This window comes from Colius striatus, chromosome 21, assembly GCF_028858725.1.
Source record: "Colius striatus isolate bColStr4 chromosome 21, bColStr4.1.hap1, whole genome shotgun sequence".
In the NCBI taxonomy this organism is placed as follows: Eukaryota; Metazoa; Chordata; class Aves; order Coliiformes; family Coliidae; genus Colius; species Colius striatus.
In genome coordinates this window covers 5087253-5106982 of record NC_084779.1, presented here as the reverse complement: position 1 = coordinate 5106982, position 19730 = coordinate 5087253, and the positions used below count along the sequence as shown (strand labels likewise).

The following is a 19730-nucleotide window of genomic DNA, read 5'->3' as shown; positions in this document are numbered from 1 at the left end:
GCAGTGTAAAAGTATTTAAGTGACTCTAGTGACATGGCATATCAGTGCTCTCACAGCACTGATATGGGATGTGTGCAGTCCTCCTTAAAGTTACCCACCAAGAAACAATTTGGAGTGTTTGGAGTTACTAAATTACTGATGGTGGTGGGAGAGGCACTTATTTTTAAAGTACTTTTTGTTATATTGCTGTTGTTGAATCCCTAAAAGTGTGACTTCTCACAGTTCCAGAAGAGCATGTCCTCTAGCTCCTGTTCCAACCAGGTGTTACATGCTATTCTGTGGGATGGCCAAAGAAATATAGTTACAAGTTGTACATGAAGAATTGTTTTAACGACTAGTTCTGAAATAAGATGAATCATTGTACATACATTTTTGATGCAAAAAACACTAATCCAATAAAGGATTAGTTAATGAAAGTGTTCAAGAAAGCCCTAATGATTTCTAGTTTGCTTTAAGACTTGTCACTTTTCAGAAAACATAGTCTACTGAAATATATCACTGACAACATGGCCACTGGGCATCACTGAGAAGAGAAAACATCTTACTGTTACTTTTTTAAAGTACTGTCTGGCACTGCCCACTGTCTGTGGCAGATCTTGATTACCTGAAGTGACAAAGGGCAAAAGTAAAACGATGCAGGGTCACAACCACTAAGCCAAGAACAGAGTTCCATAATTCCTGTAAGACTTCTGGAAGATTTATGTACACACAGTTTTATGTAACATATTCCACACATTAATGAAGTACAGGTCAAACTCTCTAAATACACATTTTAAAGCAAAAAATCCATCTAAAACCCAGCAATTTACCTTTACTCACACTTTCAAGGTAACACCTCAGGGTCTTAGTTTCCCTTTTTTAAACAGGGAACAAGAAGTTCTAGAGGGTATGAGAGACACAGATCTAAAGGCCTTATTTTAGGGGTAATCTCCTGTGCTATGAAGGATGGTGCATTATCCACAGTGCTTGCAGGCGGTTTAAATTGTTAATATTCTTTGAATTGTACTTGGTGTACAGCTGCCTACACCCACGAATACATGAATCATGGTCCTCTAATTCAGTTTCCGACAGTGAAACCAAGAAGATATTAACATTCCAATAAAGAAAACCCCATCTTAATTCACTACTTATATTTAATGAAATCTTTTACAGAATAGAGACAGTGGTGGCACTGGAGAGAGAATCTGCAATACTTATTTCCACTTCTGATTTACTGTGTAACCTTAGAAAAGTCATGACAGTGCTCAGTGCCTCAGTTTCCCCACTGTTTCTTATGGAAATAACTAGAACTAGCAACAGGATGAAGCTTTAAATTTAAATGATATTCACCTCAAAAGCTTTGAACATTTCCATTTTAAAAGGCATGGGCTTTTAAATATTTATATTTTAACAGTACAATGGTGCTTTGATCCAAAGACACATGTGGATGGCTTGGGGCTATTAAAGTGGTGAGTTGGCCTCCAAGAGAGTAACTATCTCATTCCCCTTTGTGTCCCAGAATTAGTTTATGCAAGGCAGGTCTTGCAAATACAGAGCAATGCATAAAACATTTATTTCCTAATTTAAAGCATGAATTAACTTACCCCTTAGATAGGACAGCCCTGCATTTGAACTGCCTTCTCTTCTCTCCTTTGAGTTATTACTTACTGACAAGCTAATATCGCAAAAAGTGATCTCCTGCAATGGTTTGAGTAATGCAAAGATAAGTTCTGTCATGAAACCTAGTTTAATCATGTTCCTCTGGGTCCACCTGCACTCAGACTAGGACTCCACCTCTCTATACATTCTCCAGTCATCATTTCATTTTATCCAGACATAAATGATTTACGGTGTAGTTCAGAGAATAATCAAGCCTTGAACCTAAGTATGGTTTTAACTACAATGAACATTAATTCCATTTTTTGGTGTCCTCTGTTCTTCTCATTTCCCTTCCATGATATTTATCCACTTTATTTTTCAGGAAAGCAATCCAATATTAAACACACTTGGGAAAAGCATTTGTAAAGCCATAATATTGGTCTAGTATCTCTCCTAGACAAAGCACTAGCAGTTGCAGCTGAGATCCTTTACTAAATTCGGTGGTATAGTACTTCATTTTAAGAGATCAGAGTACATAATTCAGCTACATCTCAGTAGAATAATATGTGAATGAATCAAAATTTTGCGAAATAGCTGAAACATCCACAATCCCCACCCTGATTTCAATGCTTTGTTTCAATTTCAGTACTCCAAAACCAGACATTAATAAAATTCTTCAGGTCACTGATATCTGTTGAATGTGGTTGCTGGCCAGAAGGTGAGCTGGGGTTACTACAATGGCTTTCATTTCAAGAAAACCCATGGTTTCCACTGCTCAAAGATCACTATGCCTTACTTCTCTCACAGAATCCTTCACTGAAAGTTTCTCATATCCATTTGGACATAAAACCAGGCTGGAAGAAACGTGCTGCTGCTTGAAGCTGAGGCAAAAAAAATCGCAGCCCAAAACTTTACTTATCTGGAACATATCCAGCCCTGCAGATTGCATTTGGAATAAAGCAGGACCTGTAAACCCATCACTCCCTCTGCTGGCTGCAGAGCACTGTGTAGATGGTCTCTTATTCACTTATCTATTATTTGCAGAGAAATCCGTGATGTATAAAATATGTCACAGTATCAGGAAAGGCCATTAGAGACTATCACTCTGCACTCACTTTGTCTGCACGTTCCTAAGCATCCATCCCCACAATCAGCCTGCTTTTCTGGCCCTCCTCCCATTTGAAACACAACTATTCTCCCCACCAGCTTTTCTTCATCTCCGCAGTTCCTTCACGAAGCTCCTTATGTTTTGTCACAGAACTTAATGAGGGCAGTATTTCTCATGTGCATGTCATTTCTTCTAGAAGACACATAAGCTTATTCAAAGAGACAATTGATGGCCTGGCTGCTAGGACACAGTATGGCTTCAAATAGTAGTGGGAACATGCTGGGTTCTGCTCAAATTCCAAGCAGCTGTGCTCACAGACACACTGGCAGGGTTACATTACCTGGTGCATTTTCAGCATGCTAACACAACGTGTACTTAAACTGATTCCTAAAGAGAGTCATTTGCTTTATCTGTATAAAGTCATTATAGAGACAGTGTAAGTCTTTGAAAGTATTAAGAAACAAACACATAGAACCATTCCATAATAAATATGAGACTGAGTACACAGTACGTGGGTGTTTTTCCCCCTATTTGGCTGCATTGCTGTGTTGCTTTCCTTATATAACTGTTCTAGTTAAAAGAACACTATTGACCTAAGAAAACCTACCTCAACCTTATAATTTTTTGTTAAACACATGGTGGTCATCCACAGGTTTAAAAGTAGTAAAGAGTGGGCATTCCATATTTAACTCTGAGTCACTCCATTGTATGTCATGTAGAGACAACTGCTGGCAGACTTTGGAAACAGTTATTCTGGAGAAAGTATTTACTGATAGAAATCCCAGCTCTAGTGTGTCCTCTGGAGCATGCCCACTCCCTACAATCAGCTCTGTAAATTAAACATTTAATTTTATACCCTTTGCAAATCTGCTCTAACTAAAGATACTCTTTCTGTTGATGAATTTCCTGTTTCTGTACCCTGGGGGCAGCTGTGGGCCCTGCAATATTTGTTCAGAAGCATAAAAACTGTTTTCTACAAGCTTTATTAATTTTCAAGCCTTTTCCTGTTTTCCCTTTGCAGACAAATTCAGCCCTTTTGGCAGGTACTGAAACACAAAACCATCAGTTTGAGGAAATGTTCCATTATTTGAAAGAGGAGAGGATACAGAATGATGGCTACAATTTTTCATTACTTGCTTTCAACAAGGCAACCTTGCTTTATTTCAGCAATATTCCAGCAAACTGTGCTGTATAGAATTGTCCATCTCAATTTTTTAATCCTTTACATAACAGATTTGGTTTTTGAAAACCCTGTATAGGTCACAAGCAGACAGTGTCTACAAAGCAAATTCTTCTGGAAGTGGAAATATAAAGAAAATTCTATTAATAGGTTGCATTTTTCATAATATGTAGCCCAAAACTGTAGAAATTTTCTGTCCAGTTTGAAACACTAGAGCCTCAGTTTGCAGAAAGGACAAGCGTGCATAGGCTCGGACAATTTACAGGGGCTCTGCGTGCTTGGCACTCATGAACATCAGTCCTACAACCCTCAAAGGGTTTCTAAAACAACAAAATCAAACATTAAAAAGTCAAATATCAGTTCTGCTAATACAGCCCTAAAATGATTAGATCTTGAGATACGTGTTTTAGAGAAAAATGTAGTGAAAAGGGGAATCACTCCTGAGATATTTCAGGAAAGTGGTAATAGTTTTGTTGTCAACTGAGATGAAGCTGCCTGCATTTACTCCCCGCATGACAGCCATCTTAGCAGCAGCTACACAAAACCTGTGGCAAGGCTGCCCTTGCTGATACTGGAGTTCCAAAGCTTATTTGACAACAGGAAGCCTTCCATTGACTTCAGCACTCCTGGGTTCATATTGAAACACTGACTGATTCAGGGAAAAACACACCATCCCACACGACTTTGGCCACTGAGGCATAACACTTTGCAGGGTACAGTGACTATTTTTCTACTCCCTCAGCTCTGCTTCATTCCTTGCTCTTACTGAACTGGAGACAGCCTAAGCTTATCACAAGGCTGTGTAAATGACTGATACGGTCAAAGGGAAAGAACAGATGATGAAATGAAAACACGAAACTGCTTGTACTCTAGAGCCTTTCCACCTCCTCCCTTAAACCACTGTGATTAAAAACACACTGAGCTGTCTGGAAAAAAAAAAAGAGGAGGGTGACCCATGCACTCATATCCTGGTAATTTGTGGGAATGGTCATAACATGCCTTGAATAAAAATGACGAAATGACATCATCTCTCTGAACCCCATTTCACAACAGCATTTGAGCACATGTGTAAGCCCACTACAAATCAGCAAAGACATTCACTTACATAGAGGTATGCACTTACCTTGTGTTTTGAAACAAGCAGACCAAATAATTAAGTGCTGCTTTAAAAGCAGAGAGATTGTTAAATCAGGACCTTAGAATAACTTCTTTATTTCTGCAAAATCTAGTCTTACCAGAATAATACAGTGAACTATAGTTTTAATTTGGTCTAGTTCAGAGTAAAACTGCTCCCTCATCTCTGTTACCATACCCTCTCCCAAGGGTGTATTGGCTTTTCTGGAAGAATTCTGTTGATGTTTTAAATCAGAGGGTTCAGCACTGGCTCCCAGTCTTAATCTCCTTACTCAGCAACATGCTGTCCTCACTAGAAGGCAAGTTCCTGTCATGGTTGTCCTCAAGGAACAATTTCATCCCATGATGACAATTAGTAAGACATTCCTAGGTTTTCCACTAACTTGTTTTGCATCTATGGGCAAATTTCTTTCCCTTTGTTGCCCTTTGAGAGTATGATAGAAACTGATGTTATTAAATTCTTCACAGTTCAATACATTTATCTAAAGACTCTTCCTTTGAGGAACAGGCTGGAGTAGGACAAACAGGCTAGTAGAGGAGAAACTATTTCTTATTAGGAAGAATGATAAAAATGTTAAAAATTGTTAAAATAGCTCAGAAATGGGACACCACTAGTTCTTGAAAGCTCAAGTGCTTCTGTGCCTCAGTTCTATACCTGACATACAGTACAGTTAAAAGCAAGAATATTTAATTCATCAAGTAGCCTCTTAGAAAGGCTTATTGCTAAACCTGTGCCATTTTTAAATATGAATAACCATAAAACTTAAGCTCCCCAGAGTATTTTTAAGTAATCTGAATGAAACCCTAAAAATAAGGGATTTTTTTGTTCCTGATGGGAATTTGTTAACATTAAAAAGCCACTGTGTGTTCCAGTTTGTCTTCCACAGTGTGCTACATTCACTTTTTTGTTCTGAAAATACATAAGAATCCCAGATGTTCCATTCTGATATGGTAAAAAGTTATTTGTTTTGATTTTTCAAAATAGGTTTCATTAGAACTGACACTCCCCTGGCAACTTTCAGTTTCATGAATGGCATTTTCCAATAAGCAAACTTTTTTCCAATACATTTAAAGCAGCATTATTGAGGAATAATTGACTGCAGATTTTAGGATTCGAGACATGTTGAAAGTTAGTATATATGGGAACATTTATTTTACTGTTTTTCTAAAGACAATAAGTCAGTATTACCTTAATGTTTCTTTGCATTACCATTGATAGTTTTTAATCCTGCTCTCTCCTCTCTCCTAGTGATCTTCAACACAAAGAACACAATTATAGCACCGTCATTTACACTTATAGCTAACAAATTCCTTTAGCAGGCTATGAAAAGTAAAGCAAAGCCCTATGGAAGGCACTGCATTTCCCACCTGGAGCTCTCTTTACATCACTGCCTACGTTTAGACTTGCTTTACTCCTTTATAGCGCAAAGTGTTGAGGGATCTTAATGACTGCAGTGAGTCACATTCACTGAGCAGAACAATCTTGCCATGTTTCAGAGGGTTTTGTTTTCATTTTTTCTTTGGGGTTTTGTTTGTTTTTTAAAAAAATATAAAACCTCTCCCACAAGTCTGCCCTGCTTTTCTTTAGAGGTCTCCTTCTCCACAGCTGTCAGTAGAAAGAAAACAAACCTATGCTTCTGCTGCTATGCTTCAGAGTCTGATGTCCTAGCACTGCAGCACTTCAAGGTACAGAAACCAAGGGAGAAGATCCCATACTTGCTCCACTCAGCTACGTGCACTCTGGCATGGTTCATTCATATATGAACAGTAATTACAACTCACCACATTCCTAAACAGATGTAAATCGGTAGACTATTACTCACCCAAGACAAGCGATGATTCAGAAAAGGATTAATATAAATCATTGTTCCTCAAGTCCTGCTTCATCCACTATCTAACAACCATTATTTGTGAGAAGTATGTTACAGATGTTGGTAGTGTTTAGTTGGTCTTGCATACACACCGTTCAATGCTGATGTGCAGAAACATATACAAGAAAAAAGTAACTGGCCTTGTACAGACCATAGTACAGCTGTACTCCAACAGTTACATACGAAAGGGAAACACTTGCAATCTCTGTATGGTGTTTTTAGCACACTGAGGCCAGCAAGCCTGTGATAAATGCTAGAGTACAGCTAGGATGTCACTTGATGACACAAACTGGGAGAGATTGAGACTTGCAGAAAAACTCAGACAGTATTTACTGCAGAATTAAATAACCTGCCCCCAAACTATTCCAGTGTCCCTAAATGCACATTCAGTACAACACTCAGATAAACAGAGAGGCTCACTTTGAAAAGAAAAAAAACTTCAGTTCACTGCTGGAAAGAACAAGAAAAATGCCCTTAGTGTCGTTCCTTAAATATTTTTCAAGGACAGTTTGCAGAAGAGAGGAAAGTCCCTGAACACCTCGCTCTGCCTAAATACTCTTTCCCCTTTTGCTAAATAAAAGTCTTCTGAAAGCCACAACAGCTCCTGTAACTTTAAACCTGGGCTGAGATCATAATTCTAGTACTGACCAAACAGAGTGCAGAGGGCGGGCCTGGCTCTTCTTTGAGGACCACCTTAGGCATGCTCCCACCCCTTGGCTAAAGAAAATAATGCCGGCTCCACTCAGTTTTCTTTAGCTGTACAGTTATCTTCTGGGAAAACCTTCCCTCTTCAGACTACAGCTGTTAAAGGAATATTTGGAATACCAAAATATTTTCGCAGTCATTTCATTCTGTGATCTCAATTCTCCCCTGCCTCTAAAAAATTTAATCAGAATTGGAATCCATCTGGACTCGGGTTTGGAAAACTATTCTATAAGCAGACCAAAGATGTTTATCAAAGTTCAACTCTTCATCTTCGTCCTAGGGAGCATGCCCTTCATAGTACTTGCTGAAGAAGGTAAGAAGAAACTTTGGCTAAAATAATTTCCAGTCATTTCCTGTAATTTAACAGTTTATGTGCTCACTCATAGGCAATGTAGTTGCTCTGTCCTGTTTATAAAGCTTTCTTTTGAATTCTTAAGCTACTACTGGGAATCTACTATGGCTGTCATCGGGAAAGAAACACAGCAAAAGTTTTCAGATGGCTCAGTTATGCTCTATTAGAAAAGAATCTTCTGTGTCTGTTTAGGGGAAGGAGAATGGTACAAGCAGTCAGGGAAGGCGCTACACCAACAGCCCTTGGCAATGGCTTCAGCTTCACCGTAGTCTATGCAAAGGAGACTGCAAGGAATAATTTCGTTGTAACTGACATTCAGGTGGTGAAACTCTCTGTGAAATTAAACTATAAATCTTTCCATTCAAGAGTTTAACTTCTGTACTTAGAGGCATTACAAGAGCTGAGAATTTGAGCCTTATGCAGGGTTCTGCTAATACTAACTTAGCCACAGCAATATATACAAAACTAAACCAGGATGAATTATTACCTAATACAGATTTGAAGTGTTACATAGCTACTCAGGAAAAGTTTATTTAGCACTGCTTCTTTTGACATTTTAAAGAAAAATACAATATGTACACTTTTAGGTAAAACAGATGTTTAAGTCTCTTTACAGCTAACGGAGAAGTGTCTGCTTTATTAAATCCGAATATCATGAGCAGTACTTGATGCCAGAAACGTCACATTCAAATTCAGTCATTCTGTGTGGTAATTGATTCATTATGAATGAATTGGCCATCAGGCAATGTGCCTGATACATGATGTATGTGCACAGAAAAAGCATGCCTGTAACACTGAAATACAGCTACCGTTGCTACGGAACATGTTCCAAGTACCAGTGATCTGAAAACTACAACCTGAAACTCCACCCACTAGTCTTCCAAAGCATAAATCTGTTTGTCTGACTTTGATTTGGGAACCCTAACTAAAACATATGACCTGATTTTGGCCTGGTGACAATATAATTCTGCTGGAAATAATGGAGCTATATTCATATACCGTATGTGTGGATGTTGGCTTGAAACTTGTAATGGGGATTCCTGGTGTTCTGTATGTCAGCATATGAGGCTGAAAGTTTGGAGTTATGCTTAAAAATTTCATAGAAAGTCTATGATCATTTCAAGACAACTGTGAACCAGAAACGTGATTGAAAAATAGCAGTTACCCCGACTCAATAACAGGGCTATCAGCCAATGAATGAACATCAGAGAAAAACCTATAATTCTTAAGGGAAAAGTCAGAAATGCTTAACATCCTTTGCTCATAGAGACCATGCAAACTACATCTGACATTAGTAAATTAAAAGTTAATGGAGATTTCTGTTAAAATTTCCTGGGTTTGTGCTACTCTTAGCAGGAATCTTTGGTCCCAAAACCAGCCATGTGTTCCAAAGGAAAGGATAAAGGCTCCTTCTTTTGAGTCACACAAAGGAAGATATAACAAAGCTGTAAAAGCAAAAAATACTATCCTTACTCATGGTTTAAATCCTGATGGTAACAGCCAAGTATTTTGTCTTTCTCACAACCAAGGACAACACTGAGAACTCTACACAAGCTGAAGATTTTTTAGACTAAAGCATTTCCTATTGAATGATTAGCAGATAGACTTTTGTCTGTGATTCTGTTCAGCACATAAAAACTCAGGCAAATGTTTGCAGGCAGGATCAGACCAAATGAGTTGAAATGGAAGTCGGCCTGACCAAAAATTAGTGCTTGTGCAACTTTACAAGCACGGGAAACTTTCATATCCACTCAGAAGTGGATCTTTCATTAACTCAGACTGCATCGTGAAAACTGCAAATAGAAAGGCAAGATCCTCACCTCATGTGGTTCAATGGTTTCCACTGAACCATATGAAAATCATATGCAAAAATAAACAGCTGAGAACCTGAAGAGAATTTTAATAATTACCAAAAAAAGCAAAGGAAGGATAGTCCGCAGCATGCTGGCTGTTGGTCTGCAACACAGGCATGCAGTGTTTCCTCCTTGTGTCATTTGAGGCAAGCCATACATACATGTGCACCACAAAGATGACTACTGTTTGCCTAGCTCTAACATATGGTCTGTCTCAGTTGCACGTTTGTTTTGTTGGTTTGTTTGCTTTTTGTCTGGATGTGGTCAGGGACTACAAGATGGAAATGAAATGCTGCCCGGTCCTACTATTCACTCTATCCCAGATCCATGCTGCAGTCAGGCAGCCTCTAAAAGGGCCTCCTCTAATTGATGTGTGCATATACCATACCCTCACTTTGAATTAATGCTGCATAAAAGCTCACATAGCTGTGTGCCACACAACTACACAGCATTTCAGAAAAAGATGTAGGATTGGGAGTAAAAGTATGCTGGAATGTTCTAAAGAGAAACAAATGAGAAAAATAAAAGACAAATTTACCATTGATTTCCAACTCACTGTCTCAGAAGCTTGGCCAAAGACTCAAAGGAAAGATAAGCTGTGATGCTGAGCACATTCTCATGTTGCTTTATGACTTCCTCATGTTGTATTTGTTGATTACAAACAATACAACATCCAACATAAATTGTATCAGAATAACCCTTTGTGAGGGCACAGTTCTGCTGATTACACCATTTGAGGCAAACACATACTCTCTTAGGAGGGCTTGAATAGTATATTAGCTGCTGCTAAATATGTAATGGGGACATACTCAATTCCCAGTGCATATTAAAGTGTTTTTATGACTATGAAACTCATCCAAATATTAGCCAGTATGTTATTAGTTAGTATGAAAGTCAGACTAAACATATTTGAATGGATCTTGCTGGTGCTGTTCAGCTAGCCAAAAATCGTTGTGTGAAGAAAATTAAAGCCTAACCAGTTTCCAGTTATAGTTTGTAGAGTGCATATTTCAAACAGATGAGTTAGGAAATGATCATACAAACAGTTCTGCCTGCAGATACAAGGGGTTGATAATCTTCATCAAGGCAGCTGTGAAAGAGCAGAGGGTTACAGCCGCAGAGTTTTGGGAAGGAAGTGATTCAGGCAAAAGATTAGTTTATTACTGTATCAGAGGTCATTTCTTAATTCCTGTCATCTGCATTTACATATCACTCTATTTGTACACAGATTGTCTGTTTTCTGCTGCACATCCCATAAAATTGCTGATCCATTACACAAAATATGGTGGTTGCTCTGACACTCATTCCTTGTCAGGCATTCAGGGATATCCACAGTACTGTAACACTGCACTTTTAAGGGCCACTTATAGAATGATGTAAAAAGATCACAGAGGTCAGTGCACAGACAAGAAATCAGCAACACAGCAACATTATCAAAAGCATAAACCTCAGAAGACTCATTGCTAGTCCTGTAAGGAGTATTTTAACAGAATATCCCATAATGGAGTTAAATTGTCTCATCTTCTTAATGCCCACAGCTCTGTGGCTGATCTTATCACACATAAGAGAAAGCTTAGCAAGGTACCATCTTTTCCACTTGTGGCTTTCTTTCGTAACTTTGGTTGTGGGTCATATATGTGTAGCCAGCACTTGAAGAGCAGTTTATTTTTCCTCTGTATTTGCCCAGTTAAAATACATTTTGTTTTGCATTTCTGTGGGTATCCTGTATACGGGAAATGTAGAATATTGTAACATTCAGAAGACATGTGATTTACTTTGAAAGCAGTTGAGTGGTTCTTTGCCACTTGGCACCGTAAATTTAAACTCTGGCTTTGTTCCTTTGGCTAAGCTAGCTGCAGCAATATAAACCATCTGTAGCTGGGTGTGGTGACCAAAGGAAACGTTACTGACAATTCAGCAAAGCATTGTCATCACGAGCTACACAGAATACCTGAACAAAACTACTCATACTCTAAATACAGCTAAGCTAAATCCTTCCTTGTGCATCATAAACAATCTTCAACTGGCAGATAATTTCCAATCTAAAGCAAAGCTGTCACTCTTTGTATCAGAAAACTGCACTATGCACTTCAGGATTTAGACATGACAGTACAGGCTTTCTCCCGAACAACAAAAAAATCTAAATGCCAAGGCATTTCTTTATCATAGCGTGATGTATTACTCCAACCTTCACAAAGAATTAACAGAAGAAATAGAAAATGTCAACACTGTAGCTCTGAACAAGCTAAGGATACTGCAGATGTCATGAATTTTGCAGGAGCCATGGGTACAAATGTGAATTTCAGTTCTCATTAAGAAACTCCATTGCCTTTCTCAAGTTGGAAACTTTGAACTGTCCAAAGGTGCAAAATCCTGAAGGCAAACGGATTCAGCAGTGTTGAACCATTTCACACACACACACACAAAAGACAAAAGACAGCTGCAAACTTTTTTTTTTTAAATACAGAGAAATGCTTTAGCAATTATAGAAAAATAACAGAAAATTACTTTCAGAGAAAAAGAAGCTGATGAGGTAGGTAGGTTATGTACCCGACTCTGGAATATGTTTAAATTAAGGATGAAGCTAAAATACAAATGTCTATTTGAATACTACAGAGCTGCTGCTGGGACACTATGTATTCAAATGAAGATACTTTACCAAATCATACTTTTTTGTTAAACTTCCACCACCGTGAATAAAAGTTTCCACTCAACTATAACTGAACAAGAGTCCAATAATGAGATACTGGCTTTAAGGCTCTCTTTGCTCACAACTGTATTAAAGTTTGAGTGTCAAATGCTTCCTCAGAAAGGAAATTCCTGTATGAGGACATAAATGCTGAGTAAAAATATGGTCAAAACTGGATGACTAACACAGACACATATACATAAGTCCTTCAAACACCACCGGTTGGTCTGAAAGAGTTCAGGAAGTAGATACTGAAATGTATTAGTCAACTCCAGATAGGTATCCCAGACAGTAGACTGATACCTCCGCCCAAATGACCAGTCCCACTAAATTCTGCTCTTGCTTTTCTAGAGAAGTGTTCCACAAATCACCTATCTAGCATAGGTGGACAGGATAAAATATAATATTGATAAGATACGGATGAAAATGAACTTGTATTTTAAAAGCAAAGCTTTTGTTTGACAGTTAACCTGCTAGTTATTTTTTTTGGCTGTTAAATAACTGAAGCTTTTTTTTTCAATAGTAGCAGAAGGGCAATGGGCAATAAAGATTATTTCAGCTCTTGCTAGAAGGAAACCTTTACAGTTAGTAACTTTTACCTACTGGTATCTTATCATGGAGATGGAAACATTCTATTTTGAGGGCTTCCTATTTCAAGGACCAAAGTAAAATACTAGCCTACAACTGCCTTTGACCACTAGTGTCTGTGTTCATTCAGACTGCTGGGAAAGAAACAAGATCCTACAGTATTTTCCATCTTCAAAAGTATCTTTGTTGGTTTTGGAGATACCTGAAAGAAATGCTAATGAACAACAGTTTCACAACTCACTCTCCAACACAACCACTGTGCTTTGAAAGCAACCCTAAGAGGTTTTTCTAGTAAACTGTCACTTCATGCATTACAATGAGCAGCGAGCTCATCTTTCCCCAAGTGTGTCAAGGGATGCTTAACCATAGGATGTTTTCAAAGCAGTCTAAAACTTTTACAGACATCAATTTTTCTCCTGGGGTGAGAAGCTGCAGCCTGATAGCAGCTGGGGACTTTGAACTGAAATGCACCCAGCTGGAACCTTGTCATAAAGAGATGCAATGATTAATTCACATCTGCAGCAACGTATAGCTGCAAACAGACGAGGCCATAGTGCTGGTTGGGGACAATCATAGCACTGTGAGGTACTGTTTTTATTTACAGCCTCCTCTAAGATGATATTAAGAACATATGCAGAAGCACTCCTTAACCCTATGGCTCTTGCTACATTTGGCCCACATCAGATGAATTCAACAAATAACTGAAGCACATACAGCCTTACATCCCATTTAGACTCTCTCCTTGATGTTATTTGTATATATGCCTTGTACTGGGCACAGGGAAAGTTTCAAGCCCAATATTCTCTCTATTTCATTTAAGTAGTTTTTACTTTATAAGAACTTACTCTGACAAAGAGTTGCCTAGTATTAAATATTCCTTCCTACAAATTGAATACACTGATTACAAATTACCTCTTAGTGTTTATTTTGGTAACAGTTCACTAGTGTCTGCTTAATTACCACGCAGACCACCCTCACTGTTCAGAAAAACAAACCTGGAAATATAGGAACTATTTTTCTGCAAATACAGGACCTCAACTTGAACGAAGTATTATGTATATTGAATAGGGCTGTGACAAGATCTTCACATTGACAGTAATCAGTTCTGTTTGTGAGCTTTAAGAAGTTTATAGGGGAGCCATATTATTCTAGTTTCCCTCTACAGTTAAGAAAAGGCAACAAGGACAACCCAAATCTCAGGTGAGATGTTACCTTCTACAAGTATTTATCTTTCCCTACAGACCATAAGAGAAGATAAGAGCAAGTAGTCACCTTATTTAGGTACCCTTATTAAGAACCTAAAATTAGGCAAGATTAATCTAGGCCACCCCCTTTTGTCAATCACCAAACACAGAGGGCAAACACACTGAACTAGATTTTCTGTGTGTCACTCATTGCCAAGAATCTGCAATAACTTTATCATATAAAGAATAATTATTTCTTGTTTCTTTGTGACATTCAATAATCCTCTACACCTTTGATCTATGACACTGTTTCCTTTCCTGCCTTCCCTGTCAGCTAATTCCTCAGGGCTGAAAGCGACTGCCATGCCAAGTATGTAAGCAGCTTCTCTGAATAAGCTGCTTGTTGTTAACACACAAAACTCATTTCACTTTCTACTTGGGGTTTCTCCTCTGGTAATTGGTTTTCTCCATCTGTACTTCTTTTGCAACTAGTGAATAAACGATGTTTTTCCAGTTCCAACTGGGATTACAAGGTAAACAGATCCATACACAATCCATGTTGTTGAGTTCTAATGCTGTTTCTTTCTTTACACTTAACATTACACAGTGTAAACCCAATATTGTAGTTTAAAGACATTACTTTATAAGCAAAAAAAGAGTAGTATAAAGTAGTGCTATATTTTAAAACGTCCTGATATTTAGAAGGTGGCTGAATCAACACACCTAAGAGTCAAGGTCCCTTTATGCTGTCTCCACAGAAAATGTCAAAGCTGCTCACGTGGCATATTTCAGTCAGAAACAAATGAAACATTATTTTTACCATATAATTTAGAAATATGATTTACCCTCTCCTGTTCTAGTCTTTCCATGGATTATAAGGTGATCTTCAGGAAACTGGCTGGCTTAACTAGCCACTGTATTAGGCCTCATATTGGCATAACATGAACATACCTTCTTCATCTGTTAGTGCCTAAAGTATTACTTGCACAACCATTTGGCTCTTAAATAGAAAGTGTATCTGTATTCAGTCTTATAAAGGTATAAAAATATAGAATTCTATTTACTTGAGTAAACATAGAATTAGACATCTAAGTTTAGATCAGTGTTTAGTCTCTGGGCAATTGGGACAAAGCTCTCAGTCTTACATTGCTAGAGACGGATGAGAAATTTTTAGTTTGGTTAAAAAATGAGTTTGGGGAGTAAGGAAAAATATTTGCAAGTTTCCAGTAGAATTCAAATGAGCTAAAAGCTAAAAAAAGAGATTTTTTTTTTTTTCCCCGTGGCAAATCATTGATCCTCTGCATGAAAAAGTGCCAGAGAGTTTTAAACCTCATTTCAAATTTAAATATTGGGGTTTCATTTGAAATAACATTCTTTAAAAGGGGCAGTTAAAAATGAACAAACATTAAATGAAACTCACAATTAAAGAAAAATCATTTCCAACTGACATATGCACAGCTGATCCAAAGCCATTCTTTTTTTTTTTCAGTTTTGACTGATATCAAGCAAAATGCCCATTCTTTCACATTTCAGTCACAGAACAAAACACCTGTTTACTTGCCTCTACACCCTATACAACACAAGTAGTGCATTTAGGAGTGTTAAAATCTTTCATAAGAAACGGTTTTACTCGTTGGAACTAGTCTAATCATTCAGAAAGTCTTAATGCAGAAGAGATGAGACTGGTTTTAGGTCACTAAATAAAAACAGGTGAAATTATAACAAACTGTGTTAAGATTTATTAAAACAAACAGGTCATGAATACTCCCTTTATGTAAAATATGCAAATGATGGAACAAATCCCTGTTTTTAAATAACTCATATGAATAGCTGGGCTCCTCCCTGAAGAGATCACTACACAGAAGTAAAAATCTACCACTCACCATTTACCAAATTACAGAGGTCTCAATCTATCTTGCAAAAGAAAAAAGGATTATGTATTCTTTGTTCATAATTACCTATTATCAGTTGACAATTGTTACCTTACAGACCTTTTAGGCAAAAGGTGTGTGAGCATCCAGAACATCTCCAACACCCCTAAAAATTCTAGAGAATGAACATGTTTCTTACTAACATAACCTGTAGCTACCATTGCAGTATTTCCTAGCAGTAACTCAGTATTATGCTGAAAAAGTATAAAGTGGATTTGAAAAGTAATAGTTAAGTGATGTGTAAGCTCTTTGTCCTTCAGCTTTATACAAGAGTGTAACACAAGTCAAAGTTAATCCAAGTAATTTTGCAAATCTAAGTGTGCAAGGGCAGGGAGATGGAACACTACATAGATCTTATGTTGAACAAAATTTCCATTTCAAAGTAGCCAAAACATGTAACTATCAAGTAAAATCCTAACTCATTTCCTAAAATTTTATTCAGCAAGTTCAGTTCTAGAAGGAGAAGAAAGTGCAACAATTGATTTCAGAGACAGAAATGACACAGAATTTGAAGAATTACCAACCCTGGTGAGTACCATTCTAAAGGAAGATTCCTTTAGGTTACCCTGATTTCATATTCCTGGCTTTGCCTTATGACTCAGATTTTGAACCATCTATAAATTATAAAGAATAACCTTGAGATCTATCTTAAAAAAAGATCTAATGCAAAGGCTTTTGCTTTGCAAGCAATCAGGCTTAAAGTGACAAAGTTAAAAACATTTTTGGCAGTTCCTCTGTGCTGCAAAAAGCATTCCTAACCTGCTTATTTGCTGCCATTTGCCTCTGTCAGTTCAGCGTCTCTCCATTAGCTTCAGTGAAATCAAACTGACAAACTAGAGGAAAAAAACAACAAAAAAAGGCAGGTCTGCAATATTCTGCAGTCCTTTCCTCCACTCTTTGTAGTCCTACAGAGTTTATCTGATCTACAAAGCCTCTAGCTACGAGGACAAATCACCTTGTTTTGGTGGCTTTTTTGGTCACTGCACACAAGTAAGAGATGACAGGTAAAAGCTAAAATAGCATCCACAGGACACCTGACAGACCGAGAAATTTAAATGCTTGTTTTGTACACATAGTCTTAATGTACTGAGGTTTTCTTTTCTCTCTTTCCCCCCAATTCTTGTAGTTGCCCACAAGACTACAGAATGTAACAAATTTCTTGGAGTTTGGACAGCTGATGACCACAGAAAGTGCATATGCCCCACCTGAAGACAGTGATAATTCTACTGGTTATGAAGCTAATACAGAAAGTGATGGTAAAAAACCACTTTGTTTCTGGTTTATTATATCAAAGTTCTACTGCCATCTACTAGATAACATCTGGAAAATTCAAATACCAAGTTAAGGTGCTCGCAAAGGTAACATTGCTGATTTTTTAGATGGAAAAGTAGGGTTTCTAAAATGACCCCTTAATAATCACTCTGCACCCTAACTTCCTGACAGATGTGTGCTGACAAAAGGAAGGAGTAGCTATACCATGTTGTTCACCAGTACACTGCTATTTCTACCCCAAGGCAGGCAATAACTCTCTGAAGCCTTTGTTTTCTTTCTGAATGATTAATACAAAAATCAAACAGCTCTCCAGATAAAAAGAATCCTTTTTGTTTCCAGACAAACATTTTGCTAACTAAATGCAAGTTTAGCAGTGTCTAAATGCAGTGCCAACAAATGCTCAGAGTTCATTATATATAAGGTAAAAACTCAAAACTCAGATCACAAATATTGGAAGTCTGTGAGGCTCAGAAGCACGTCAGATTCACCTGTCAGAATCCATTAGTGATAAACTTGACTCACATGAATGGCTGGCTGTCAATCACATTTCAAGTCAGTTTGGCTTTAGCGTACAGGCATTGCTTTGAAAGAGACTATCATATCAAGTCTGGCTGCAGCTGTACTTCTACATCCTGTAGTATCTATACGACTTAATACTTCTCCCCTAAGTAGCCTAAGCCAATTACATTTAATCAACAGCTCTAACATTTCTCTTTCTTTGGCCAGCTTCTTTTTGAAGACCTCTTGTCTTGACTTACCATTAAACAACAGAAGCAGTGTTTAGTGGATAGTGTTATATACTGGGATGCAAAACTCTGTCCAAAGCAGAATGAGCAATTTAGTAATTATTGTATTTTTGGCTTTACAGGTGGACCAAGTGGAGACCCAGAGAAAACTGAAAAAGGTATTAAACAGAATTGCTTTTAAAGACAAGGGAGAACTGTCAGGCAAAAGAAACCGCTATCTATGCCCAAGCTATTCCAAAATAAAAGTTGGAGGAGAAACTACGACCTGCTCCCTGATCTGTCTCCTCTGATTCATGTATCACTGTCTCCATAGCCACATAGCCATCCATATGGAGCCCTCCAGGCCACAGGCACATTTGCAGACCTGCAGGCTACAATGAAGCTTGCTGAACTTACCAAAACAATCAGAGACCACAAGATATAAGGAAATTTTTCCCCAAGGAGTGAGATGCAGCAGAACAGTTTCAGTTCTATCAGTAGCCTCTTTTCAATGGTGTCCATGATAAACATGCTAATGTTCTGAATTTCCTCTTTTAGGTGGTCTGGAAACAATTGCACTGGTTGGAATAATTATTGGAATCGTAGTTGCAGTTGGCATCCTTGCAGGAATAGTAATCGCTGTCGTAAGGAAGATGTCAGGCAGGTACTCGTAAGTAAACTCCTTATCAGCCTTTTCAAAAGAGCACCTCTGAGCCAAGTCACAGTTTAGAAATTTCTATTTTGACAAAATAACCTATTTTCATGTTATATAGTGCCTACTGATTCAGCAACAGCTGCCAATATGATATGGGTGATCTAAATCCTCATATGCTTTAAAAAAATCTGGCAGATACGGCATGCATGGTGTTACAATGTTTGTCAGCTGCATGATTACTGGGATTTGGGATTACTCTACTGCAAAGAGGTAAAATTCACTACAAAGTAGTACAAGACCAGCTTCTGGAAGTGCTAGATAACATGTGAACACTGACAAGTGATTTTTATCTGGCCATTTGTGGAAGTTGTGTTGGCACTAAGAAGATTCCCTGTGCCATACAAATCTAAAGTGTTTTACACTCCAAAGTAGAAGCAAAAAGACACTACATTTAACAAATACTATTCACCCAATGTTAGGAGAAAGCAAAATATGAACTGGGAAGAGAAATATAATGGTGACAGGAAAGAAAAGGAGAGGGATCATGTAACTAACACATTTGAGTAACTATGAACAACAGTAAAATGTCTGTGCTTTTTGTTTTACAGACCCTGAAAATAGTTGAAACAAGCAACCATGCCATTCTACACCAGAAGAAACCCCACAAGTGCTTCTTATTTTATAAGAACTAAAGACTATTCCTCTAGTGGTGTGAGAAGATGATCCATGGAACGTATGGTTGAAGAATTCCAGATCTATGGGGATCCCACACAACTCCAAGGACTCCCTCTTTGTGTCCTGCCCTAGACTACAGAAAATGGAACATTTCATAGGATTTTTACTAACCAAGAGTTTGCTAGAAGAAAGAAAAATATTATGCAGTAAGAAAAAAACCCAGCAGCAAT

The 19730-nt window shown here is 37.9% G+C and overlaps 2 protein-coding genes across 4 annotated transcripts in view; one reads left to right on the top strand and one right to left on the bottom strand.

Moving 5' to 3' along the window:
- LRRC38 (leucine rich repeat containing 38) overlaps positions 1-19730 on the bottom strand; it is a 54674-nt gene that overhangs the window by 23278 nt on the left and 11666 nt on the right. The window lies entirely within an intron of this gene.
- PDPN (podoplanin) lies at positions 7598-19677 on the top strand. Of its 2 annotated transcripts, none has more exons than XM_062013009.1 (6): positions 7598-7889; positions 16616-16701; positions 17300-17429; positions 18314-18349; positions 18729-18834; positions 19434-19677. In XM_062013009.1, the coding sequence occupies exons 1-6, from the start codon at positions 7820-7822 to the stop codon at positions 19438-19440; spliced, it is 435 nt and encodes a 144-aa protein (XP_061868993.1). In that variant the 5' UTR covers positions 7598-7819; the 3' UTR covers positions 19441-19677. The 2 variants fall into 2 exon arrangements, with proteins under 2 accessions (XP_061868993.1, XP_010200465.2); XM_010202163.2 differs by having other exon boundaries at positions 18729-18840.